The 27,500-nt window shown below is 58.3% G+C and overlaps 1 protein-coding gene across 1 annotated transcript in view; it reads left to right on the forward strand.

Annotated features, from left to right (window-relative positions):
- Window positions 1-4,621: 4,621 nt before the first annotated feature.
- The window catches only part of LOC140406861 (cyclic AMP-dependent transcription factor ATF-1-like), a 23,424-nt gene continuing 545 nt past the window's right edge, over window positions 4,622-27,500 (forward strand). The window contains exons 1-3 of the mRNA XM_072494741.1: window positions 4,622-4,796; window positions 20,286-20,465; window positions 23,470-23,629. Coding sequence (XP_072350842.1) covers window positions 4,634-4,796; window positions 20,286-20,465; window positions 23,470-23,629 — 503 coding nt within the window. The 5' untranslated portion in view covers window positions 4,622-4,633. The remainder of the gene's footprint in view (window positions 4,797-20,285; window positions 20,466-23,469; window positions 23,630-27,500) is intronic.

Raw genomic sequence — 27,500 nt, forward strand, 5'->3', positions numbered from 1 at the left:
AGGGTCACTGCTGAGGGAGCGCCGCACTGTGGGAGGGTCAGTGCTGAGGGAGCGCCGCACTGTGGGAGGGTCAGTGCTGAGGGAGCGCCGCACTGTGGGAGGGTCAGTGCTGAGGGAGCGCCGCACTGTGGGAGGGTCAGTGCTGAGGCAGCGCCGCACTGTGGGAGGGTCAGTGCTGAGGGAGCTCCGCACTGTGGGAGGGTCAGTGCTGAGGGAGCTCCGCACTGTGGGAGGGTCAGTGCTGAGGGAGCGCCGCACTGTGGGAGGGTCAGTGCTGAGGCAGCGCCGCACTGTGGGAGGGTCCGTGCTGAGGGAGCTCCGCACTGTGGGAGGGTCAGTGCTGAGGGAGCTCCGCACTGTGGGAGGGTCAGTACTGAGGGAGCTCCGCACTGTGGGAGGGTCAGTGCTGAGGGAGTGCCGCACTGTGGGAGGGTCAGTGATGAGGGAGCGCCGCACTGTGGGAGGGTCAGTGCTGAGGGAGCTCCGCACTGTGGGAGGGTCAGTGCTGAGGGAGCTCCGCACTGTGGGAGGGTCGGTGCTGAGGGAGCTCTGCACTGTGGGAGGGTCAGTGCTGAGGGAGCGCCGCACTGTGGGAGGGTCAGTGCTGAGGGAGCTCCGCACTGTGGGAGGGTCAGTGCTGAGGGAGCTCCGCACTGTGGGAGGGTCAGTGCTGAGGGAGCTCCGCACTGTGGGAGGGTCAGTGCTGAGGGAGCTCCGCACTGTGGGAGGGTCAGTGCTGAGGGAGCGCCGCACTGTGGGAGGGTCAGTGCTGAGGGAGCGCCGCACTGTGGGAGGGTCAGTGCTGAGGGAGCTCCGCACTGTGGGAGGGTCAGTGCTGAGGGAGCGCCGCACTGTGGGAGGGTCAGTGCTGAGGGAGCTCCGCACTGTGGGAGGGTCGGTGCTGAGGGAGCGCCGCACTGTGGGAGGGTCAGTGCTGAGGAGCTCCGCACTGTGGGAGGGTCAGTGCTGAGGGAGTGCCGCACTGTGGGAGGGTTTGGTGCTGAGGGAACGACGCACTGTGGGAGGGTCAGTGCTGAGGGAGCTCCGCACTGTGGGAGGGTCAGTGCTGAGGGAGCTCCGCACTGTGGGAGGGTCGGTGCTGAGGGAGCTCCGCACTGTGGGAGGGTCAGTGCTGAGGGAGCGCCGCACTGTGGGAGGGTCAGTGCTGAGGGAGCTCCGCACTGTGGGAGGGTCAGTGCTGAGGGAGCTCCGCACTGTGGGAGGGTCAGTGCTTATGGAGCGCCGCACTGTGGGAGGGTCAGTGCTGAGGGAGCTCCGCACTGTGGGAGGGTCAGTGCTGAGGGAGCTCCGCACTGTGGGAGGGTCAGTGCTGAGGGAGCTCCGCACTGTGGGAGGGTCAGTGCTGAGGGAGCTCCGCACTGTGGGAGGGTCAGTGCTGAGGGCGCGCCGCACTGTGGGAGGGTCAGTGCTGAGAGAGCGCCACACTGTGGGAGGGTCAGTGCTGAGGGAGCTCCGCACTGTGGGAGGGTCAGTGCTGAGGGAGCTCCGCACTGTGGGAGGGTCAGTGCTGAGGGAGCTCCGCACTGTGGGAGGGTCAGTGCTGAGGGAGCGCCGCACTGTGGGAGGGTCAGTGCTGAGAGAGCTCCGCACTGAGGGAGGGTCAGTGCTGAGGGAGCTCCGCACTGTGGGAGGGTCAGTGCTGAGGGAGCGCCGCACTGTGGGAGGGTCAGTGCCGAGGGAGTGCCGCACTGTGGGAGGGTCAGTCCTGAGGGAGCTCCGCACTGTGGGAGGGTCGGTGCTGAGGGAGCGCCGCACTGTGGGAGGGTCAGTGCTGAGGGAGCTCCGCACTGTGGGAGGGTCAGTGCTGAGGGAGCGCCTCACTGTGGGAGGGTCAGTGCTGAGGGAGCTCCGCACTGTGGGAGGGTCGGTGCTGAGGGAGCGCCGCACTGTGGGAGGGTCAGTGCTGAGGGAGCTCCGCACTGTGGGAGGGTCAGTGCTGAGGGAGCTCCGCACTGTGGGAGGGTCAGTGCTGAGGGAGCGCCGCACTGTGGGAGGGTCAGTGCTGAGGGAGCTCCGCACTGTGGGAGGGTCAGTGCTGAGGGAGCTCCGCACTGTGGGAGGGTCAGTGCTGAGGGAGCTCCGCACTGTGGGAGGGTCAGTGCTGAGGGAGCACCGCACTGTGGGAGGGTCAGTGCTGAGGGAGCGCCGCACTGTGGGAGGGTCAGTGCTGAGGGAGCGCCGCACTGTGGGAGGGTCAGTGCTGAGGGAGCTCCGCACTGTGGGAGGGTCAGTGATGAGGGAGCTCCGCACTGTGGGAGGGTCAGTGCTGAGTGAGCGCCGCACTGTGGGAGGGTCAGTGCTGAGTGAGCTCCGCACTGTGCGAGGGTCAGTGCTGAGGGAGCGCCGCACTGTGTGAGGGTCAGTGCTGAGGGAGCGCCGCACTGTGGGAGGGTCAGTGCTGAGGGAGCTCCGCACTGTGGGAGGGTCAGTGCTGAGGGAGCGCCGCACTGTGGGAGGGTCGGTGCTGAGGGAGCTCCGCACTGTGGGAGGGTCAGTGCTGAGGGAGCGCCGCACTGTGGGAGGGTCAGTGCTGAGGGAGCGCCGCTCTGTGGGAGGGTCAGTGCTGAGGGAGCTCCGCACTGTGGGAGGGTAAGTGCTGAGGGAGCTCCGCACTGTGGGAGGGTCAGTGCTGAGGGAGCGCCGCACTGTGGGAGGGTCAGTGCTGAGGGAGCTCCGCACTGTGGGAGGGTCAGTGCTGAGGGAGCGCCCGCACTGTGGGAGGGTCAGTGCTGAGGGAGCTCCGCACTGTGGCAGGGTCAGTGCTGAGGGAGCTCCGCACTGTGGGATGGTCAGTGCTGAGGGAGCTCCGCACTGTGGGAGGGTCGGTGCTGAGGGAGCGCCGCACTGTGGGAGGGTCAGTGCTGAGGGAGCGCCGCACTGTGAGAGGGTCAGTGCTGAGGGAGCTCCGCACTGTGGGAGGGTCAGTGCTGAGGGAGCGCCGCACTGTGGGAGGGTCAATGCTGAGGGAGCTCCGCACTGTGGGAGGGTCAGTGCTGAGGGAGCTCCGCACTGTGGGAGGGTCAGTGCTGAGGGAGCTCCGCACTGTGGGAGGGTCAATGCTGAGGGAGCTCCGCACTGTGGGAGGGTCAGTGCTGAGGGGAGCTCCGCACTGTGGGAGGGTCAGTGCTGAGGGAGCTCCGCACTGTGGGAGGGTCAGTGCTGAGGGGAGCTCCGCACTGTGGGGAGGGTCAGTGCTGAGGGAGCTCCGCACTGGGGGAGGGTCAGTGCTGAGGGAGCTCCGCACTGTGGGAGGGTCCGTGCTGAGGGAGCTCCGCACTGAGGGAGGGTCAGTGCTGAGGGAGCTCCGCACTGTGGGAGGGTCAGTGCTGAGGGAGCGCCGCACTGTGGGAGGGTCAGTACTGAGGGAGCGCCGCACTGTGAGAGGGTCAGTGCTGAGGGAGCGCCGCACTCTGGGAGGGTCAGTGGTGAGGGAGCGCCGCACTGTGAGAGGGTCAGTGCTGAGGGAGCTCCGCACTGGTGGGGACGGGGTCTAGTACTGAGGGAGCGCCGCACTGTGGGAGGGTCAGTGCTGAGGGAGCTCCGCACTGTGGGAGGGTCAGTGCTGAGGGAGCGCCGCACTGTGGGAGGGTCAGTGCTGAGGGAGCTCCGCACTGTGGGAGGGTCAGTGCTGAGGGAGCTCCGCACTGTGGGAGGGTCAGTGCTGAGGGAGCGCCGCACTGTGGGAGGGTCAGTGCTGAGGGGAGCTCCGCACTGTGGGAGGGTCAGTGCTGAGGGAGCTCCGCACTGTGGGAGGGTCAGTGCTGAGGGAGCTCCGCACTGTGGGAGGGTCGGTGCTGAGGGAGCGCCGCGCTGTGGGAGGGTCAGTGCTGAGGGAGCGCCGCACTGTGGGAGGGTCGGTGCTGAGGGAGCTCCGCACTGTGGGAGGGTCAGTGCTGAGGGAGCTCCGCACTGTGGGAGGGTCAGTGCTGAGGGAGCTCCGCACTGTGGGAGGGTCAGTGCTGAGGGAGCTCCGCACTGTGGGAGGGGTCAGTACTGAGGGAGCTCCGCACTGTGGGAGGGTCAGTGCTGAGGGAGCGCCGCACTGTGGGAGGGTCAGTGTTGAGGGAGCGCCGCACTGTGGGAGGGTCGGTGCTGAGGGAGCTCCGCACTGTGGGAGGGTCAGTGCTGAGGGAGCGCCGCACTGTGGGGAGGGTCAGTGCTGAGGAGCTCCGCACTGTGGGAGGGTCAGTGCTGAGGGAGCTCCGCACTGTGGGAGGGTCGGTGCTGAGGGAGCTCCGCACTGGGGGAGGGTCAGTGCTGAGGGAGCTCCGCACTGTGGGAGGGTCAGTGCTGAGGGAGCGCCGCACTGTGGGAGGGTCAGTGCTGAGGGAGCGCCGCACTGTGGGAGGGTCAGTGCTGAGGGAGCTCCGCACTGTGGAGGGTCAGTGCTGAGGGAGCTCCGCACTGTGGGAGGGGTCAGTGCTGAGGGAGCTCCGCACTGTGGGAGGGTCAGTGCTGAGGGAGCTCCGCACTGTGGGAGGGTCAGTGCTGAGGGAGCTCCGCACTGTGGGAGGGTCAGTGCTGAGGGAGCGCGCACTGTGGGAGGGTCAGTGCTGAGGGAGCGCCGCAATGTGTTTTCCCTGGGATTTTTCCGGAGTTTCAAACCCTTCTAATGATGTCCCTCTTTTTGCGCGGAAGGAAAATTCTCAACGAGCTGGCGTCCGGAGGTGCGGTGACGAAGAGCGAGGGGAAAGGCGATGTCGATATTGCAGAATCCTCAATCAGCACCATGACGATGCCAACTCCCATCTACCAGACCAGCACAGGGCAATACAGTACGTAATGTCCAGGGGGAGAGAGCGGGGCAGTGGGATTAGTTTGAGGATTGATACAGGGCTATGGGGAGAGAGCAGGGCAGTGGGATTAGTTTGGGATTGATACAGGGCGATGGGGAGAGAGGGGCAGTGGGATTAGTTTGGGGATTGACACAGGGCTATGGGGAGAGAGCGGGGCAATGGGATTAGTTTGGGGATTGATACAGGGCTATGGGGAGAGAGCTGGCAGTGGGATTAGTTTGGGGATTGATACAGGGCTATGGGGAGAGAGTGGAGCAGTGGGATTAGTTTGGGGATTGATACAGGGCTATGGGGAGAGAGTGGGGCAGTGGGATTAGTTTGGGATTGATACAGGGCTATGGGGAGAGAGGGGCAGTGGGATTAGTTTGGGGATTGACACAGGGCTATGGGGAGAGAGCGGGGCAGTGGGATTAGTTTGGGGATTGATACGGGGCTATGGGGAGAGAGTGGGTCAGTGTGATTAGTTTGGGGATTGATACAGGGCTATGGGGAGAGAGTGGGGCAGTGGGATTAGTTTGGGGATTGATACAGGGCTATGGGGAGAGAGTGGGACAGTGGGATTAGTTTGGGGATTGATACAGGGCTATGGGGGGAGAGAGCGGGCAGTGGGATTAGTTTGGGGATTGATACAGGGCGATGGGGAGAGAGGGGCAGTGGGATTAGTTTGGGGATTGACACAGGGCTATGGGGAGAGAGCGGGGCAATGGGATTAGTTTGGGGATTGATACAGGGCGATGGGGAGAGAGGGGCAGTGGGATTAGTTTGGGGATTGATACAGGGCTATGGGGAGAGAGTGGGGCAGTGGGATTAGTTTGCGATCGATACAGGGCGATGGGGAGAGAGCGGGGCAGTGGGATTAGTTTGGGGATTGATACAGGGCTATGGGGAGAGAGCGGGGCAGTGGTATTAGTTTGGGGATTGATACAGGGCTATGGGGAGAGAGTGGGGCAGTGGGATTAGTTTGGGGATTGATACAGGGCTATGGGGAGAGAGCGTGGCAGTGGGATTAGTTTGGGGATTGAAACAGGGCTATGGGGAGAGAGCGGGGCAGTGGGATTAGTTTGGGATCGATACAGGGCTATTGGGAGAGAGTGGGGCAGTGGGATTAGTTTGGGGACTGACACAGGGCTATTGGGAGAGAGTGGGGCTGTGGGATTAGTTTGGCGATTGATACAGGGCTATGGGGAGAGAGTGGGGCAGTGGGATTAGTTTGGGGATTGATACAGGGCTATGGGGAAAGAGTGGGGCAGTGGGATTAGTTTGGGGATTGACACAGGGCTATGGGAAGAGAGCGGGGCAGTGGGATTAGTTTGGGGATTGATACAGGGCTATGGGGAGAGAGCGGGGCAGTGGGATTAGTTTGGGGATTGATACAGGGCGATGGGGAGAGAGCGGGGCAGTGGGATTAGTTTGGGGATTGACACGGGGCTATGGGGAAAGAGTGGGGCAGTGGGATTAGTTTGGGGATTGATACAGGGCTCTGGGCAGAGGGCGGGGCAGTGGGATTAGTTTGGGGATTGATACAGGGCTATGGGGAGAGAGGGGTAGTGGGATTAGTTTATGGATTGATACAGGGCTATGGGGAGAGAGCGGGGCAGTGGGATTAGTTTGGGATTGATACGGGGCTATGGGGAGAGAGTGGGGCAGGGGGATTAGTTTGAGATTGATACAGGGCTATGGGGAGAGAGCGGGGCAGTGGGATTAGTTTGGGGATTGATACAGGGCTATGGGGAGAGCGGAGCAGTGGGATTAGTTTGGGGATTGATACAGGGCTATGGTAAGAGAGCGGGACAGTGGGATTAGTTTGGGGATTGACACAGGTCTATGGGGAGAGAGTGGGGCATTGGGATTTGTTTGGGCATTGATACAGGGCTATGGGGAGAGAGTGGGGCAGTGGGATTAGTTTGGGGATTGACACAGGGCTATGGGAAGAGAGCGGGGCAGTGGGATTAGTTTGGGGATTGATACAGAGCTATGGGGAGAGAGCGGGGCAGGGATTAGTTTGGGGATTGATACAGGGCTATGGGGAGAGTGTGGGGCAATGGGATTAGTTTGGGCATTGATACCGGGCTATGGGGAGAGAGTGGGGCAGTGGGATTAGTTTGGGATTGATACAGGGCTATGGGGAGAGAGCGGGGCAGTGGGCTTAGTTTGGGGATTGATACAGGGCTATGGGGAGAGAGCGGGGCCGTGGGATTAGTTTGGGGATTGATACAGGGCTATGGGGAGAGATTGGGGCAGTGGGATTAGTTTGGGAATTGATACAGGGCTATGGGGAGAGAGCGGGACAGTGGGATTAGTTTGGGATTGATACAGGGCTATGGGGAGAGAGTGGGGCAGTGGGATTAGTTTGGGATTGACACAGGGCTATGGGGAGAGAGTGGGGCAGTGGGATTAGTTTGGAGATTGATACAGGGCTATGGGGAGAGAGCGGGGCAGTGGGATTAGTTTGGGGATTGATACAGGGCTATGCGGAGAGAGCGGTGCAGTGGGATTAGTTTGGGATTGATACAGGGCTCTGGGCAGAGGGCGGGGCAGTGGGATTAGTTTGGGGATTGATACAGGGCTATGGGGAGAGAGGGGTAGTGGGATTAGTTTATGGATTGATACAGGGTTATGGGGAGAGAGCGGGGCAGTGGGATTAGTTTGGGATTGATACGGGGCTATGGGGAGAGAGTGGGGCAGGGGGATTAGTTTGGGGATTGATACAGGGCTATGGGGAGAGCGGAGCACTGGGATTAGTTTGGGGATTGATACAGGGCTATGGTAAGAGAGCGTGGCATTGGGATTAGTTTGGGCATTGATACAGGGCTATGGGGAGAGAGTGGGGCAGTGGGATTAGTTTGGGGATTGACACAGGGCTATGGGAAGAGAGCGTGGCAATGGGATTAGTTTGGGCATTGATACCGGGCTATGGGGAGAGAGTGGGGCAGTGGGATTAGTTTGGGATTGATACAGGGCTATGGGGAGAGAGCGGGGCAGTGGGCTTAGTTTGGGGATTGATACAGGGCTATGGCGAGAGAGCGGGGCCGTGGGATTAGTTTGGGGATTGATACAGGGCTATGGGGAGAGATTGGGGCAGTGGGATTAGTTTGGGGATTGATACAGGGCTATGGGGAGAGAGCGGGACAGTGGGATTAGTTTGGGATTGATACAGGGCTATGGGGAGAGAGCGGGGCAGTGGGATTAGTTTGGGATTGACACAGGGCTATGGGGAGAGAGTGGGGCAGTGGGATTAGTTTGGAGATTGATACAGGGCTATGCGGAGAGAGCGGGGCAGTGGGATTAGTTTGGGATTGATACAGGGCTATGGGGCGAGAGCGGGGCAGTGGGATTAGTTTGGGGATCGATACAGGGCTATGGGGAGAGAGCGGGACAGTGGGATTAGTTTGGGGATTGACACAGGGCTATGGGGAGAGAGTGGGGCAGTGGGATTAGTTTGGGGATTGATACAGGGCTATGGGGAGAGAGTGGGGCAGTGGGATTAGTTTGGGATTGATACAGAGCTATGGGGAGAGAGCGGGGCAGTGGGATTAGTTTGGGGATGGACACAGGGCTATGGGGAGAGCGGGGCAGTGGGATTGGTTTGGAGATTGATACAGGGCTATGGGCAGAGAGCGTGGCAATGGAATTAGTTTGGGCATTGATACCGGGCGATGGGGAGAGAGTGGGGCAGTGGGATTAGTTTGGGATCGATACAGGGCTATGGGGAGAGATCGGGGCAGTGGGATTAGTTCGGGGATTGATACAGAGCTATGGGGAGAGAGCGGGGCCGTGGGATTAGTTTGGGGATTGATACAGGGCTATGCGGAGAGAGCGGGGCAGTGGGATTAGTTTGGGATTGATACAGGGCTATGGGGAGAGAGCGGGGCAGTGGGATTAGTTTGGGGATTGATCCAGGGCTATGGGGAGAGAGTGGGGTAGTGGGATTAGTTTGGGATTGATACAGGGCCACGGGGAGAGAGCGGGACAGTGGGATTAGTTTGGGGATTGACACAGGGCTATGGGGAGAGAGTGGGGCAGTGGGATTAGTTTGGGGATTGACACAGGACTATGGGGAGAGAGCGGGGCAGTGGGATTAGTTTGGGGACTGACACAGGGCTATGGGGAGAAGGCGGGGCAGTGGGATTAGTTTGGGGATTGATACAGGGCTATGGGGAGAGAGCGGGGCAGTGGGATTAGTTTGGGGATTGACACAGGGCTATTGGGAGAGAGCGGGGCAGTGGCATTAGCTTGGGGATTGATACAGGGCTATGGGGAGAGAGTGGGGCAGTGGGATTAGTTTGGAGATTGATATAGGGCTATGGGGAAAGAGTGGGGCAGTGGGATTAGTTTGGGGATTGACACAGGGCTATGGGGAGAGAGTGGGGCAGTGGGATTAGTTTGGGATTGATACAGGGCTATGGGGAGAGAGCGGGGCAGTGGGATTAGTTTGGGATTGATACAGGGCTATTGGGAGAGAGCGGGGCAGTGGGATTAGTTTGGGGATTGACACAGGACTATTGGGAGAGAGTGGGGCAGTGGGATTAGTTTGGGGATTGATACGGGGCTATGGGGAGAGAGCGGGGCAGTGGGATTAGTTTGGGGATTGATACAGGGCTATGGGGAGAGAGTGGGGCAGTGGGATTAGTTTGGGGATTGATACGGGGCTATGGGGAGAGAGCGGGGCAGTGGGATTAGTTTGGGGATTGATACAGGGCTATGGGGAGAGAGCGGGGCAGTGGGATTAGTTTGGGGATTGATACAGGGCTATGGGGAGAGAGTGGGGCAGTGGGATTAGTTTGGGGATTGATACAGGGCTATGGGGAAAGAGTGGGGCAGTGGCATTAGTTTGGGGATTGACACAGGGCTATGGGGAGAGAGCGGGCAGTGGGATTAGTCTGGGGATTGATACACGGCTATGGGGAGAGAGCGGGGCAGTGGGATTAGTTTGGGGATTGACATAGGGCTATGGGGAGAGAGTGGGGCAGTGGGATTAGTTTGGGGATTGACGCAGGGGTATGGGGAAAGAGCGGGGCAGTGGGATTAGTTTGGGGATTGATACAGGGCTATGGGGAGAGAGCGGGGCAGTGGGATTAGTTTGGGGATTGATACAGGGCTATGGGGAGAGAGTGGGGCAGTGGGATTAGTTTGGGGATTGATACAGGGCTATGGGGAAAGAGTGGGGCAGTGGCATTAGTTTGGGGATTGACACAGGGCTATGGGGAGAGAGCGGGCAGTGGGATTAGTCTGGGGATTGATACACGGCTATGGGGAGAGAGCGGGGCAGTGGGATTAGTTTGGGGATTGACATAGGGCTATGGGGAGAGAGTGGGGCAGTGGGATTAGTTTGGGGATTGACGCAGGGGTATGGGGAAAGAGTGGGGCAGTGGGATTAGTTTGGGGATTGACACAGGGCTATGGGGAAAGAGTGGGGCAGTGGGATTAGTTTGGGGATTGATACAGGGCTATGGGGAGAGAGTGGGGCAGTGGGATTAGTTTGGGGATTGATACAGGGCTATGGGGAGAGAGCGGGGCAGTGGGATTAGTTTGGGGATTGATACAGGTCTATGGGGAGAGAGTGGGGCAGTGGGATTAGTTTGGGGATTGATACAGGGCTATGGGGAGAGAGCGGGCAGTGGGATTAGTTTGGGGATTGATACAGGGCTATGGGGAGAGAGCGGGGCAGTGGGATTAGTTTGGGGATTGACACAGGGCTCTGGGGAGAGAGCGGGCAGTGGGATTAGTTTGGGGATTGATACAGGGCTATGGGGAGAGAGTGGAGCAGTGGGATTAGTTTGGGGATTGATACAGGGCTATGAGGAGAGAGCGGGGCAGTGGGATTAGTTTGGGGATTGACACAGGGCTCTGGGGAGAGAGCGGGCAGTGGGGTTAGTTTGGGGATTGATACAGGGCTATGGGGAGAGAGCGGGGCCGTGGGATTAGTTTGGGGATTGACACAGGGCTCTGGGGAGAGGGCGGGGCAGTGGGATTAGTTTGGGGATTGACACAGGGCTATGGGGAGAGAGTGGGGCAGTGGGATTAGTTTGGGGATTGATACAGGGCTATGGGGAGGGAGTGGGGCAGTGGGATTAGTTTGGGGATTGATACAGGGCTATGGGGAGAGAGCGGGGCAGTCGGATTAGTTTGGGGATTGATACAGGGCTATGGGGAGGGAGTGGGGCAGTGGGATTAGTTCGGGGATTGATACAGGGCTATGGGGAGAGAGCGGGGCAGTGGGATTAGTTCGGGGATTGATACAGGGCTATGGGGAGAGAGCGGGGCAGTGGGATTAGTTGGGGATTGATACAGGGCTATGGGGAGTGAGCGGGGCAGTGGGATTAGTTTGGGGATTGATACAGGGCTATGGGGAGAGAGTGGGGCAGTGGGATTAGTTTGGGGATTGATACAGGGCTATGGGGAGAGAGCGGGGCAGTGGGATTAGTTTGGGGATTGATACAGGGCTATGGGGAGAGTGGGGCAGTGGGATTAGTTTGGGGATTGATACAGGGCTATGGGGAGAGAGTGGGGCAGTGGGATTAGTTTGGGGATTGATACAGGGCTATGGGGAGAGAGCGGGGCAGGGGGATTAGTTTGAGATTGATACAGGGCTATGGGGAGAGAGCGGGACAGTGGGATTAGTTTGGGGATTGATACAGGGCTATGGGAAGAGAGCGTGGCAGTGGGATTAGTTTGGGGTTTGATACAGGGCTATGGGGAGAGAGTGGGGCAGTGGGATTAGTTTGGGATTGATACAGGGCTATGGGGAGAGAATGGGGCAGTGGGATTAGTTTGGGGATTGACACAGAGCTATGGGGAGATAGCGGGGCAGTGGGATTAGTTTGGGGATTGATACAGGGCTATGGGGAGAGAGCGGGGCAGTGGGATTAGTTTGGGGATTGATACAGGGCTATGGGGAGAGAGTGGGGCAGTGGGATTAGTTTGGCGATCGATACAGGGCTATGGGGAGAGAGTGGGGCAGTGGGATTAGTTTGGGGATTGATACAGGGCTATGGGGAGAGAGTGGGGCAGTGGGATTAGTTTGGGGATTGATACAGGGCTATGGGGAGAGAGTGGGGCAGTGGGATTAGTTTGGGATTGATACAGGGCTATGGGGATAGAGCGGGGCAGTGGGATTAGTTTGGGGATTGATACAGGGCCATGGGGAGAGTGGGGCAGTGGGATTAGTTTGGGGATTGATACAGGGCTATGGGGAGAGAGCGGGGCCGTGGGATTAGTTTGGGGATTGATACAGGGCTATGGGGAGAGAGTGGGGCAGTGGAATTAGTTTGGGAATTGATACAGGGCTATGGGGAGAGAGCGGGACAGTGGGATTAGTTTGGGATTGATACAGGGCTATGGGGAGAGAGCGGGGCAGTGGGATTAGTTTGGGATTGATACAGGGCTATGGGGAGAGAGCGGGACAGTGGGATTAGTTTGGGATTGATACAGGGCTATGGGGAGAGAGCGGGGCAGTGGGATTAGTTTGGGGATTGATACAGGGCTATGGGGAGAGAGTGGGGCAGTGGGATTAGTTTGGGATTGATACAGGGCTATGGGAAGAGAGTGGGGCAGTGGGGTTAGTTTGGGGATTGTTACAGGGCCACGGGGAGAGAGCGGGACAGTGGGATTAGTTTGGGGATTGATACAGGTCTATGGGGAGAGAGTGGGGCAGTGGGATTAGTTTGGGGATTGATACAGGGCTATGGGGAGAGAGCTGGACAGTGGGATTAGTTTGGGGATGGACACAGGGCTATGGGTAGAGCGGGGCAGTGGGATTGGTTTGGAGATTGATACAGGGCTATGGGGAGTGAGCGGGACAGTGGGATTAGTTTGGGGATTGATACAGGTCTATGGGGAGAGAGTGGGGCAGTGGGATTAGTTTGGGGATTGATACAGGGCTATGGGGAGAGAGCGGGGCAGTGGGATTTGTTTGGGGATTGATAAAGGGCTGTGGGGCAGTGGAATTAGTTTGGGGATTGATACAGGGCTATGGGGAGAGAGTGGGGCAGTGGGATTAGTTTGGGGATTGATACAGGGCTATGGGGAGAGAGCGGGGCAGTGGGATTAGTTTGGGGATTGACACAGGGCTATGGGGAGAGAGCGGGACAGTGGGATTAGTTTGGGGATTGATACAGGGCTATGGGGAGAGCGTGGGGCAGTGGGATTAGTGTGGGATTGATACAGGGCTATGGGGAGAGTGGGGCCGTGGGATTAGTTTGGGGATTGATACAGGGCTATGGGGAGAGAGTGGGGCAGTGGGATTAGTTTGGGGATTGATACAGGGCTATGGGGAGAGAGTGGGGCAGTGGGATTAGTTTGGGGATTGATACACGGCTATGGGGAGAGAGCGGGGCAGTGGGATTAGTTTGGGGATTGATACAGGGCTAAGGGGAGAGAGCGGGGCAGTGGGATTAGTTTGGAGATTGACACAGGGCTATGGGGAGAGAGCGGGGCAGTGGGATTAGTTTGGGGATTGATACAGGGCTAAGGGGAGAGAGTGGAGCAGTGGGATTAGTGTGGGATTGATACAGGGCTATGGGGAGAGAGCGGGGCAGTGGGATTAGTTTGGGGATTGATACAGGGCTAAGGGGAGAGAGTGGGGCAGTGGGATTAGTTTGGGGATCGATACAGGGCTATGGGGAGATAGCGGGGCAGTGGGATTAGTTTGGGGATTGACACAGGGCTATGAGGAGAGAGCGGGGCAGTGGGATTAGTTTGGGGATTGATACAGGGCTATGGGGAGAGAGCGGGGCAGTGGGATTAGTTTGGGGATTGATACAGGGCTATGGGGAGAGAGCGGGGCAGTGGGATTAGTTTGGGGATTGATACAGGGCTATGGGGAGAGAGCGGGGCAGTGGGATTAGTTTGGAGATTGACAAAGGGCTATGGGGAGAGAGCGGGGCAGTGGGATTAGTTTGGGGATTGATACAGGGCTAAGGGGAGAGAGTGGGGCAGTGGGATTAGTTTGGGGATCGATACAGGGCTATGGGGAGATAGCGGGGCAGTGGGATTAGTTTGGGGATTGATACAGGGCTATGGGGAGAGAGCGGGACAGTGGGATTAGTTTGGGGATTGATACAGGGCTATGGGGAGAGAGTGGGTCAGTGGGATTAGTTTGGGGATTGATACAGGGCTATGGGGAGAGAGCGGGGCAGTGGGATTAGTTTGGGGATTGATACAGGGCTAAGGGGAGAGAGCGGGGCAGTGGGATTAGTTCGGGGACAGATACAGGGCTATGGGGAGAGAGCGGGGCAGTGGGATTAGTTTGGGGATTGATACAGGGCTATGGGGAGAGAGTGGGGCAGTGGGATTAGTTTGGGATTGATTCAGGGCTATGGGGAGAGAGTGGGGCAGTGGGGTTAATTTGGGGATCGATACAGGGCCACGGGGAGAGAGCGGGACAGTGGGATTAGTTTGGGGATTGACACAGGGCTATGGGGAGAGAGTGGGGCAGTGGGATTAGTTTGGGGATTGATACAGGGCTATGGGGAGAGAGCGGGACAGTGGGATTAGTTTGCGGATTGATACAGGGCTATGGGACGACAGTGGGGCAGTGGGATTAGTTTGGGGATTGATACAGGTCTATGGGGAGAGAGTGGGGCAGTGGGATTAGTTTGGGGATTGATACAGGGCTATGGGGAGAGAGTGGGGCAGTGGGATTAGTTTGGGATTGATACAGAGCTATGGGGAGAGAGCGGGGCAGTGGGATTAGTTTGGGGATGGACACAGGGCTATGGGTAGAGCGGGGCAGTGGGATTAGTTCGGGGATTGATACAGGGCTATGGGGAGAGAGCGGGGCCGTGGGATTAGTTTGGGGATTGATACAGGGCAATGGGGAGAGAGTGGGGCAGTGGGATTAGTTTGGGGTTTGATACAGGGCTATGGGGAGAAAGCGGGGCAGTGGGATTAGTTTGGGGTTTGATACAGGGCTATGGGGAGAAAGCGGGGCAGTGGGATTAGTTTGGGGATTGATACAGGGCTATGGGGAGAGAGTGGGGCAGTGGGATTAGTTTGGGGATTGACACAGGGCTATGGGGAGAAAGCGGGGCAGTGGGATTAGTTTGTGGATTGACACAGGGCTATGGGGAGAGAGTGGGGCAGTGGGATTAGTTTGGGGTTTGATACAGGGCTATGGGGAGAAAGCGGGGCAGTGGGATTAGTTTGGGGATTGATACAGGGCTATGGGGAGAGCGCGGAGCAGTGGGATTAGTTTGGGGATTAATACAGGGCTATGGGGAGAGAATGGGGCAGTGGGATTAGTTTGGGATTGATACAGGACTATGGGGAGAGAGTGGGGCAGTGGGATTAGTTTGGGGATTGATACAGGGCTATGGGGAGAGAGCGGGACAGTGGGATTAGTTTGGGATTGATACAGGGCTATGGGGAGAGAGCGGGGCAGTGGGATTAGTTTGGGATTGATACAGGGCTATGGGGAGAGAGCGGGGCAGTGGGATTAGTTTGGGATTGATACAGGGCTATGGGGAGAGAGCGGGGCAGTGGGATTAGTTTGGGGATTGATACAGGGCTATGGGGAGAGAGTGGGGCAGTGGGATTAGTTTGGGATTGATACAGGGCTATGGGGAGAGAGTGGGGCAGTGGGGTTAGTTTGGGGATTGATACAGGGCCACGGGGAGAGAGCGGGACAGTGGGATTAGTTTGGGGATTGACACAGGGCTATGGGGAGAGAGTGGGGCAGTGGGATTAGTTTGGGGATTGATACAGGGCTATGGGGAGAGAGCGGGACAGTGGGATTAGTTTGGGGATTGATACAGGGCTATGGGACGACAGTGGGGCAGTGGGATTAGTTTGGGGATTGATACAGGGCTATGGGGAGAGAGTGGGGCAGTGGGATTAGTTTGGGGATTGATACAGGGCTATGGGGAGAGAGTGGGGCAGTGGGATTAGTTTTGGATTGATACAGAGCTATGGGGAGAGAGCGGGGCAGTGGTATTAGTTTGGGGATGGACACAGGGCTATGGGTAGAGCGGGGCAGTGGGATTGGTTTGGAGATTGATACAGGGCTATGGGGAGAGAGCGGGACAGTGGGATTAGTTTGGGGATTGATACAGGTCTATGGGGAGAGAGCGGGGGCAGTGGGATTAGTTTGGGGATTGATACAGGGCTATGGGGAGAGAGTGGGACAGTGGGATTAGTTTGGGGATTGATACAGGCTATGGGGAGAGAGCGGGGCAGTGGGATTAGTTTGGGGATTGATACAGGGCTATGGGGAGAAAGTGGGACAGTGGGATTAGTTTGGGGATTGATACAGGGCTATGGGGAGAGAGCGGGGCAGTGGGATTTGTTTGGGGATTGATACAGGGCTATGGGGAGAGAGTGGGGCAGTGGGATTAGTTTGGGGATTGATACAGGGCTATGGGGAGAGAGTGGGGTAGTGGGATTAGTTTGGCAATTGACACAGGGCTATGGGGAGAGAGCGGGGCAGTGGGATTAGTTTGGGGATTGATACAGGGCTATGGGGAGAGAGCGGGGCAGTGGGATTAGTTTGGGGATCGATACAGGGCTATGGGGAGAGAGTGGGGCAGTGGAATTAGTTTGGGAATTGATACAGGGCTATGGGGAGAGAGTGGGGCAGTGGGATTAGTTTGGGGATTGACACAGGGCTATGGGGAGAGAGTGGGGCAGTGGAATTAGTTTGGGAATTGATACAGGGCTATGGGGAGAGAGCGGGGCAGTGGGATTAGTTTCGGATTGATACAGGGCTATGGGGAGAGAGCGGGGCAGTGGGATTAGTTTGGGGATTGACACAGGGCTATGGGGAGAGAGCGGGACAGTGGGATTAGTTTGGGGATTGATACAGGGCTATGGGGAGAGAGTGGGGCAGTGGAATTAGTTTGGGAATTGATACAGGGCTATGGGGAGAGAGTGGGGCAGTGGGATTAGTTTGGGGATTGACACAGGGCTATGGGTAGAGCGGGGCAGCGGGATTAGTTCGGGGATTGATACAGGGCTATGGGGAGAGAGTGGGGCAGTGGAATTAGTTTGGGAATTGATACAGGGCTATGGGGAGAGAGCGGGACAGTGGGATTAGTTTGGGATTGATACAGGGCTATGGGGAGAGAGCGGGGCAGTGGGATTAGTTTGGCATTGATACAGGGCTATGGGGAGAGAGCGGGGCAGTGGGATTAGTTATGGATTGATACAGGGCTATGGGGAGAGAGCGGGGCAGTGGGATTAGTTTGGGGATTGATACAGGGCTATGGGGAGAGAGTGGGGCAGTGGGATTAGTTTGGGATTGATACAGGGCTATGGGGAGAGAGTGGGGCAGTGGGGTTAGTTTGGGGATTGATACAGGGCCACGGGGAGAGAGCGGGACAGTGGGATTAGTTTGGGGATTGACACAGGGCTATGGGGAGAGAGTGGGGCAGTGGGATTAGTTTGGGGATTGATACAGGGCTATGGGGAGAGAGCGGGACAGTGGGATTAGTTTGGGGATTGATACAGGGCTATGGGACGACAGTGGGGCAGTGGGATTAGTTTGGGGATTGATACAGGGCTATGGGGAGAGAGTGGGGCAGTGGGATTAGTTTGGGGATTGATACAGGGCTATGGGGAGAGAGTGGGGCAGTGGGATTAGTTTGGGATTGATACAGAGCTATGGGGAGAGAGCGGGGCAGTGGGATTAGTTTGGGGATGGACACAGGGCTATGGGTAGAGCGGGGCAGTGGGATTGGTTTGGAGATTGATACAGGGCTATGGGGAGAGAGCGGGGCAGTGGGATTAGTTTGGGGATTGACACAGGGCTATGGGGAGAGAGTGGGACAGTGGGATTAGTTTGGGGATTGATACAGGTCTATGGGGAGAGAGCGGGGGCAGTGGGATTAGTTTGGGGATTGATACAGGGCTATGGGGAGAGAGTGGGACAGTGGGATTAGTTTGGGGATTGATACAGGCTATGGGGAGAGAGCGGGGCAGTGGGATTAGTTTGGGGATTGATACAGGGCTATGGGGAGAGAGTGGGGCAGTGGGATTAGTTCGGGGATTGATACAGGGCTAAGGGGAGAGAGCGGGGCAGTGGGATTAGTTCGGGGACAGATACAGGGCTTTGGGGAGAGAGCGGGACAGTGGGATTAGTGTGGGGATTGATACAGGGCTATGGGGAGAGAGTGAGGCAGTGGGATTAGTTTGGGGATTTATACAGGGCTATGGGGAGAGAGCGGGGCAGTGGGATAAGTTTGGTGATTGATACAGGGCTATGGGGAGAGAGCGGGACAGTGGGATTAGTTTGGGGATTGATACAGGGCTATGGGGAGAGATCGGGGCAGTGGGATTAGTTTGGGGATTGGTACAGGGCTATGGGGAGAGAGCGGGGCAGTGGGATTAGTTTGGGGATTGATACAGGGCTATGGGGAGAGAGTGGGGCAGTGGGATTAGTTTGGGGATTGATACAGGGCTATGGGGAGAGAGCGGGACAGTGGGATTAGTTTGGGGATTGATACAGGGCTATGGGGAGAGATCGGGGCAGTGGGATTAGTTTGGGGATTGGTACAGGGCTATGGGAAGGGAGTGGGGCAGTGGGATTAGTTTGGGGATTGATACAGGGCTATGGGGAGAGAGCGGGGCAGTGGGATTAGTTTGGGGATTGATACAGGGCTATGGGGAGAGAGTGGGGCAGTGGGATTAGTTTGGGGATTGATACAGGGCTATGGGGAGAGAGCGGGGCAGTGGGATTAGTTCGGGGATCGATACAGGGCTATGGGGAGAGAGTGGGGCAGTGGGATTAGTTTGGGGATTGATACAGGGCTATGGGGAGAGAGTGGGGCAGTGGGATTAGTTTGGGGATTGATACAGGGCTATGGGGAGAGAGTGGGTCAGTGGGATTAGTTTGGGGATTGATACAGGGCTATGGGGAGAGAGTGGGGCAGTGGAATTAGTTTGGGGATAGATACAGGGCTATGGGGAGAGAGTGGGACAGTGGAATTAGTTTGGAATTGATACAGGGCTATGGGGAGAGAGTGGGGCAGTGGGATTAGTTTGGGGATTGGTACAGGGCTATGGGAGAGAGTGGGGCAGTGGGTTTAGTTTGGGGATTGATACAGGGCTATGGGGAGAGAGCGGGGCAGTGGGATTAGTGTGGGGATTGATACAGGGCTATGGGGAGAGAGCGGGGCAGTGGGATTAGTGTGGGGATTGATACAGGGCTATGGGGAGAGAGTGAGGCAGTGGGATTAGTTTGGGGATTGATACAGGGCTATGGGGAGAGAGTGAGGCAGTGGGATTAGTTTGGGGATTGATACAGAGCTATGGGGAGAGAGCGGGACAGTGGGATTAGTTTGGGGATTGACACAGGGCTATGGGGAGAGAGCGGGGCAGTGGGATTAGTTTGGGGATTGATACAGGGCTATGGGGAGAGAGCGGGACAGTGGGATTAGTTTGGGGATTGATACAGGGCTATGGGGAGAGATCGGGGCAGTGGGATTAGTTTGGGGATTGATACAGGGCTATGGGGAGAGAGCGGGGCAGTGGGATTAGTTTGGGATTGATACAGGGCTATGGGGAGAGAGCGGGGCAGTGGGATTAGTTTGGGGATTGATACAGGGCTATGGGGAGAGAGTGGGGTAGTGGGATTAGTTTGGGGATTGACACAGGGCTATGGAGAGAGAGTGGGGCAGTGGGATTAGTTTGGGGATTGATACAGGGCTATGGGGAGAGAGCGGGGCAGTGGGATTAGTGTGGGGATTGATACAGGGCTATGGGGAGAGAGTGGGGCAGTGGGATTAGTTTGGGGATTGATACAGGGCTATGGGGAGAGAGCGGGGCAGTGGGATTAGTTTGGGGATTGATACAGGGCTATGGGGAGAGAGTGGGGCAGTGGGATTAGTTTGGAGATTGACACAGGGCTATGGGGAGAGAGCGGGGCAGTGGGATTAGTTTGGGGATTGATACGGGGCTATGGGGAGAGAGCGGGGCAGTGGGATTAGTTTGGGATTGATACAGGGCTATGGGGAGAGAGCGGGGCAGTGGGATTAGTTTGGGGATTGATACAGGGCTATGGGGAGAGAGTGGGGCAGTGGGATTAGTTTGGGATTGATACAGGGCTATGGGGAGAGAGTGGGGCAGTGAGATTAGTTTGGGGATTGATACAGGGCTATGGGGAGAGAGCGGGGCAGTGGGATTAGTTTGGGGATTGATACAGGGCTGTGGGGAGAGAGCGGGGCAGTGGGATTAGTTTGGGGATTGATACAGGGCTATGGGGAGAGAGGGGCAGTGGGATTAGTTTGGGGATTGACACAGGGCTATGGGGAGAGCGGAGCAGTGGGATTAGTTTGGTGATTGATACAGGGCTATGGGGAGAGAGTGGGGCAGTGGGATTAGTTTGGGGATTGATACAGGGCTATGGGGAGAGAGCGGGGCAGTGGGATTAGTTTGGGGATTGTTACAGGGCTGTGGGGAGAGAGCGGGGCAGTGGGATTAGTTCGGGGACAGATACAGGGTTTGCTGTTACTAATCCCATTTCTCATCGCACAGTTACCGTTGGACCAGGAGGGACGATCCAGTTGGCGGGCACCGAGCAGCTGCAGGGACTCCAGGGGATCAGTATGACCAATCCTGCAGCCGGTGGGCAGCAGGGGACCACCATCCTCCAGTACGCCCACACCGCGGACGGTCAACAGATTCTCGTCCCCAGCAACCAAGTGGTTGTGCAGAGTAAGTGAGCGCCGCACTGTGGGAGGGTCGGTGCTGAGGGAGCGCCGCACTGTGGGAGGGTCGGTGCTGAGGGAGCGCCGCACTGTGGGAGGGTCGGTGCTGAGGGAGCTCCGCACTGTGGGAGGGTCAGTGCTGAGGGAGCGCCGCACTGTGGGAGGGTCAGTGCTGAGGGAGCGCCGCACTGTGTGAGGGTCAGTGCTGAGGGAGCGCCGCACTGTGTGAGGGTCAGTGCTGAGGGAGCTCCGCACTGTGGGAGGGTCAGTGCTGAGGGAGCGCCGCACTGTGGGAGGGTCGGTGCTGAGGGAGCTCCACACTGTGGGAGGGTCAGTGCTGAGGGAGCTCTGCACTGTGGGATGGTCGGTGCTGAGGGAGCTCCGCACTGTGGGAGGGTCAGTGCTGAGGGAGCGCCGCACTGTGGGAGGGTCAGTGCTGAGGGAGCACCGCACTGTGGGAGGGTCAGTGCTGAGGGAGCGCCGCACTGTGGGAGGGTCGGTGCTGAGGGAGCTCCGCATTGTGTGAGGGTCAGTGCTGAGGGAGCTCCGCACTGTGGGAGGGTCAGTGCTGAGGGAGCTCCGCACTGTGGGAGGGTCAGTGCTGAGGGAGCTCCGAACTGTGGGAGGGTCAGTTCTGAGGGAGCTCCGCACTGTGGGAGGGTCAGTGCTGAGGGAGCTCCGCACTGTGGGAGGGTCAGTGCTGAGGGAGCTCCGCACTGTGGGAGGGTCAGTGCTGAGGGAGCTCCGCACTGTGGGAGGGTCAGTGCTGAGGGAGCTCCGCACTGTGGGAGGGTCGGTGCTGAGGGAGCTCCGCACTGTGGGAGGGTCAGTGCTGAGGGAGCTCCGCACTGAGGGAGGGTCGGTGCTGAGGGAGCTCCGCACTGTGGGAGGGTCAGTGCTGAGGGAGCTACGCACTGTGGGAGGGTCGGTGCTGAGGGAGCTCCGCACTGTGGGAGGGTCAGTGCTGAGGGAGCTCCGCACTGTGGGAGGGTCAGTGCTGAGGGAGCGCCGCACTGTGGGAAGGTCGGTGCTGAGGGAGCTCCGCACTGTGGGAGGGTCAGTGCTGAGGGAGCTCCGCACTGTGGGAGGGTCAGTGCTGAGGGAGCTCCGCACTGTGGGAGGGTCAGTGCTGAGGGAGCTCCGCACTGTGGGAGGGTCAGTGCTGAGGGAGCTCCGCACTGTGGGAGGGTCGGTGCTGAGGGAGCTCCGCACTGTGGGAGGGTCAGTGCTGAGGGAGCTCCGCACTGTGGGAGGGTCAGTGCTGAGGGAGCGCCGCACTGTGGGAAGGTCGGTGCTGAGGGAGCTCCGCACTGTGGGAGGGTCAGTGCTGAGGGAGCGCCGCACTGTGGGAGGGTCGGTGCTGAGGGAGTGCCGCACAGTGGGAGGTTCAGTGCTGAGGGAGCGATGCACTGTGGGAGGGTCAGTGCTGAGGGAGCTCCGCACTGTGGGAGGGTCAGTGCTGAGGGAGCTCCGCACTGTGGGAGGGTCGGTGCTGAGGGAGCGCCGCACTGTGGGAAGGTCGGTGCTGAGGGAGCTCCGCACTGTGGGAGGGTCAGTGCTGAGGGAGCGCCGCACTGTGGGAGGGTCAGTGCTGAGGGAGCACCGCACTGTGGGAGGGTCAGTGCTGAGGGAGCTCCGCACTGTGGGAGGGTCGGTGCTGAGGGAGCGCGCACTGTGGGAGGGTCAGTGCTGAGGGAGCTCCGCACTGTGGGAGGGTCAGTGCTGAGGGAGCGCCGCACTGTGGGAGGGTCAGTGCTGAGGGAGCTCCGCACTGTGGGAGGGTCAGTGCTGAGGGGGCTCCGCACTGTGGGAGGGTCGGTGCTGAGGGAGCGCCGCACTGTGGGAGGGTCAGTGCTGAGGGAGCTCCGCACTGTGGGAGGGTCAGTGCTGAGGGAGCGCCGCACTGTGGGAGGGTCAGTGCTGAGGGAGGGTCAGTGCTGAGGGAGCTCCGCACTGTGGGAGGGTCAGTGCTGAGGGAGCGCTGCACTGTGGGAGGGTCAGTGCTGAGGGAGGGTCAGTGCGGAGGGAGCTCCGCACAGTGGGAGGGTCAGTGCTGAGGGAGCTCCACACTGTGGGAGGGTCAGTGCTGAGGGAGCTCCACACTGTGGGAGGGTCAGTGCTGAGGGAACTCCGCACTGTGGGAGGGTCAGTGCTGAGGGAGCTCCGCACTGAGGGAGGGTCGGTGCTGAGGGAGCTCCGCACTGTGGGAGGGTCAGTGCTGAGGGAGCTCCGCACTGTGGGAGGGTCAGTGCTGAGGGAGCTCCGCACAGTGGGAGGGTCAGTGCTGAGGGAAGCGCCGCACTGTCGGAGGGTCAGTGCTGAGGGAGCTCCGCACTGTGGGAGGGTCAGTGCTGAGGGAGCTCCGCACTGTGGGAGGGTCAGTGCTGAGGGAGCTCCACACTGTGGGAGGGTCAGTGCTGAGGGAGGGTCAGTGCGGAGGGAGCTCCGCACTGTGGGAGGGTCAGTGCTGAGGGAGCTCCGCACTGTGGGAGGGTCAGTGCTGAGGGAGGGTCAGTGTGGAGGGAGCTCCGCACTGTGGGAGGGTCAGTGCTGAGGGAGGGTCAGTGCGGAGGGAGCTCCGCACTGTGGGAGGGTCAGTGCGGAGGGAGCTCCGCACTGTGGGAGGGTCAGTGCGGAGGGAGCTCCGCACTGTGAGAGGGTCAGTGCGGAGGGAGCTCCGCACTGTGGGAGGGTCAGTGCTGAGGGAGGGTCAGTGCGGAGGGAGCTCCGCACTGTGGGAGGGTCAGTGCTGAGGGAGCGCCGCACTGTGGGAGGGTCAGTGCTGAGGGAGGGTCAGTGCGGAGGGAGCTCCGCACTGGGGGAGGGTCAGTGCTGAGGGAGCGCCGCACTGTGGGAGGGTCAGTGCTGAGGGAGCGCCGCACTGTGGGAGGGTCAGTGCTGAGGGAGGGTCAGTGCGGAGGGAGCTCCGCACTGTGGGAGGGTCAGTGCGGAGGGCTAATTGTGGTGAGGTGAGGGACGTGCCTTTATCGTGGTGTTTTTTTCGCTTTCAGCCGCTTCGGGTGATATGCAAACCTACCAGATTCGGACGAGTCCGGCCACCAATTCGCTGCCTCAGACCGTGATGATGGCATCGCCGATGTCTCTTCAACCCCAGTCTACCAAGGCCGAAGACGTAACGTTGAAACGGGAGATCAGACTCATGAAAAACAGGTCAGTAATTACTGCCTGCGTGTCGCCCGGGTAACCCCTCGTAAATACTGCCACACTCTCTCCGGGGACCCTCCTCTAAATACTGACACACTCTCTCCGGGGACTCTCCTGTAAATACTGACACACTCTCTCCGGGGACTCTCCTGTAAATACTGACACACTCTCTCCGGGGACTCTCCTGTAAATACTGCCACACTCTCTCCGGGGACCCTCCTGTAAATACTGACACACTCTCTCCGGGGACTCTCCTGTAAATACTGACACTCGCCACCCGGGGACCCTCCTGTAAATACTGACACACTCTCTCCGGGGACTCTCCTGTAAATACTGACACACTCCCCCCGGGGACCCTCCTGTAAATACTGACACTCTCTCCGGGGACCCTCCTGTAAATACTGACACACTCCCCCCGGCGACTCTCCTGTAAATACTGACAGACTCCCTCCGGGGACCCTCCTGTAAATACTGACACACTCTCTCCGGGGACCCTCCTGTAAATACTGACACACTCTCTCCGGGGACTCTCCTGTAAATACAGACACACTCTCTCCGGGGACCCTCCTGTAAATACTGACACACTCTCTCCGGGGACTCTCCTGTAAATACTGACACTCGCCACCCGGGGACCCTCCTGTAACTACTGACACACTCTCTCCGGGGACCCTCCTGTAAATACTGACACACTCCCCCCGGGGACTCTCCTGTAAATACTGACACACTCTCTCCGGGGACCCTCCTGTAAATACTGACACACTCCCTCCGGGGACCCTCCTGTAAATACTGACACAATCACTCCGGGGACCCTCCTGTAAATACTGACACACTCCCCCCGGGGACTCTCCTGTAGATACTGACACACTCCCTCCGGGGACTCTCCTGTAAATACTGACACACTCTCTCCGGGGGCTCTCCTGTAAATACCGACACACTCTCTCCGGGGACCCTCCTGTAAATACTGACACACTCTCTCCGGGGACTCTCCTGTAAATACTGACACACTCTCTCCGGGGACCCTCCTGTAAATACTGACACACTCCCTCTGGGGACCCTCCTGTAAATACTGACACACTCTCTCCGGGGACCCTCCTGTAAATACTGACACACTCCCTCCGGGGACCCTCCTGTAAATACTGACACACTCCCCCCGGGGACTCTCCTGTAAATACTGACACACTCCCTCCGGGGACTCTCCTGTAAATACTGACACACTCTCTCCGGGGGCTCTCCTGTAAATACCGACACACTCTCTCCGGGGACCCTCCTGTAAATACTGACACACTCTCCCCGGGGACCCTCCTGTCAATACTGACAGACTCCCTCCGGGGACTCTCCTGCAAATACTGACACACTCCCTCCGGGGACTCTCCTGTAAATACTGACACACTCTCTCCGGGGACCCTCCTGTAAATACTGACACTCTCTCCGGGGACTCTCCTGTAAATACTGACACACTCTCTCCGGGGACTCTCCTGTAAATACTGACACACTCCCCTCGGGGACCACCCTGTAAATACTGACACACTCTCCCCGGGGACCCTCCTGTAAATACTGACACACTCCCTCCAGGGACCCTCCTGTAAATACTGACACACTCTCTCCGGGGACCCTCCTGTAAATACTGACACACTCCCTCCGGGGACTCTCCTGTAAATACTGACACACTCTCTCTCCGGGGACCCTCCTGTAAATACTGACACACTCCCTCCGGGGACCCTCCTGTAAATACTGACACACTCCCCCCGGGGAGACTCCTGTAAATACTGACACACTCCCCCCGGGGACCCTCCTGTAAATACTGACACTCCCTCCGGGGACCCTCCTGTAAATACTGACACACTCTCTCCGGGGGGACTCCTGTAAATACTGACACACTCCCTCCGGGGACTCTCCTGTAAATACTGACACACTCCGCACGGGGACCCTCCTGTAAATACTGACACTCTCTCCGGGGACCCTCCTGTAAATACTGACACACTCCCTCTGGGGACTCTCCTGTAAATACTGACACACTCTCTCCGGGGACTCTCCTGTAAATACTGACGCTCTCCCCCCGGGAACCCTCCTGTAAATACTGACACACTCTCTCCGGGGACCCTCCTGTAAATACTGACACACTCCCCCCGGGGACCCTCCTGTAAATACTGACACACTCTCTCCGGGGACCCTCCTGTAAATACTGACACTCCCTCCGGGGACCCTCCTGTAAATACTGACACACTCTCTCCGGGGACCCTCCTGTAAATACTGACACACTCCCCCCGGGGACCCTCCTGTAAATACTGACACTCCCCCCGGGGAGACTCCTGTAAATACTGACACACTCCCCCCGGGGACCCTCCTGTAAATACTGACACACTCCCTCCGGGGACCCTCCTGTAAATACTGACACACTCTCTCCGGGACTCTCCTGTAAATACTGACATACTCCCTCCGGGGACCCTCCTGTAAATACTGACACACTCTCTCCGGGGACTCTCCTGTAAATACTGACACACTCTCTCCGGGGACTCTCCTGTAAATACTGACACACTCTCTCCGGGGACCCTCCTGTAAATGCTGACACACTCCCTCCGGGGACTCTCCTGTAAATACTGACACACTCCCCCCGGGGAGACTCCTGTAAATACTGACACACTCTCTCCGGGGACTCTCCTGTAAATACTGACACACTCCCCCCGGGGACCCTCCTGTAAATACTGACACACTCCCCCCGGGGACTCTCCTGTAAATACTGACACACTCCGCATGGGGACCCTCCTGTAAATACTGACACTCTCTCCGGGGACCCTCCTGTAAATACTGACACACTCCCTCCGGGGACTCTCCTGTAAATACTGACACACTCTCTCCGGGGACCCTCCTGTAAATACTGACACACTCCCTCCGGGGACCCTCCTGTAAATGCTGACACACTCGCTCCGGGGACTCTCCTGTAAATACTGACACACTCTCTCCGGGGACTCTCCTGTAAATACTGACATGCTCCCCCCGGGGACTCTCCTGTAAATACTGACACACTCTCTCCAGGGACTCTCCTGTAAATACTGACACTCTCTCCGGGGACTCTCCTGTAAATACTGACACACTCTCTCCGGGGACTCTCCTGTAAATACTGACACACTCCCTCCAGGGACTCTCCTGTAAATACTGACACACTCCCTCCGGGGACTCTCCTGTAAATACTGACACACTCTCTCCGGGGACCCTCCTGTAAATAATGACACACTCTCTCCGGGGACCCTCCTGTAAATACTGACACGCTCCCCCCGGGAACCCTCCTGTAAATACTGACACACTCTCTCCGGGGACTCTCCTGTAAATACTGACACACACTCTCCGGGGACTCTCCTGTAAATACTGACACACTCTCTCCAGGGACTCTCCTGTAAATACTGACACACTCCCTCCGGGGACTCTCCTGTAAATACTGACACACTCCCCCCCCGGGGACCCTCCTGTAAATACTGACACACTCTCTCCGGGGACCCTCCTGTAAATACTGACACGCTCCCCCCGGGAACCCTCCTGTAAATACTGACACACTCTCTCCGGGGACCCTCCTGTAAATACTGACACACTCCCCCCGGGGACCCTCCTGTAAATACTGACACACTCTCTCCGGGGACCCTCCTGTAAATACTGACACACTCTCTCCGAGGACTCTCCTGTAAATACTGACACACTCTCTCCGGGGACTCTCCTGTAAATACTGACACTCTCTCCGGGGACTCTCCTGTAAATACTGACACACTCCCCCCGGGGACTCTCCTGTAAATACTGACACACTCTCTCCGGGGACTCTCCTGTAAATACTGACACACTCTGTCCGGGGACCCTCCTGTAAATACTGACACACTCCCTCCGGGGACCC

Source organism: Scyliorhinus torazame, unplaced genomic scaffold (genome assembly GCF_047496885.1).
Source record: "Scyliorhinus torazame isolate Kashiwa2021f unplaced genomic scaffold, sScyTor2.1 scaffold_949, whole genome shotgun sequence".
Classification (NCBI taxonomy): domain Eukaryota; kingdom Metazoa; phylum Chordata; class Chondrichthyes; order Carcharhiniformes; family Scyliorhinidae; genus Scyliorhinus; species Scyliorhinus torazame.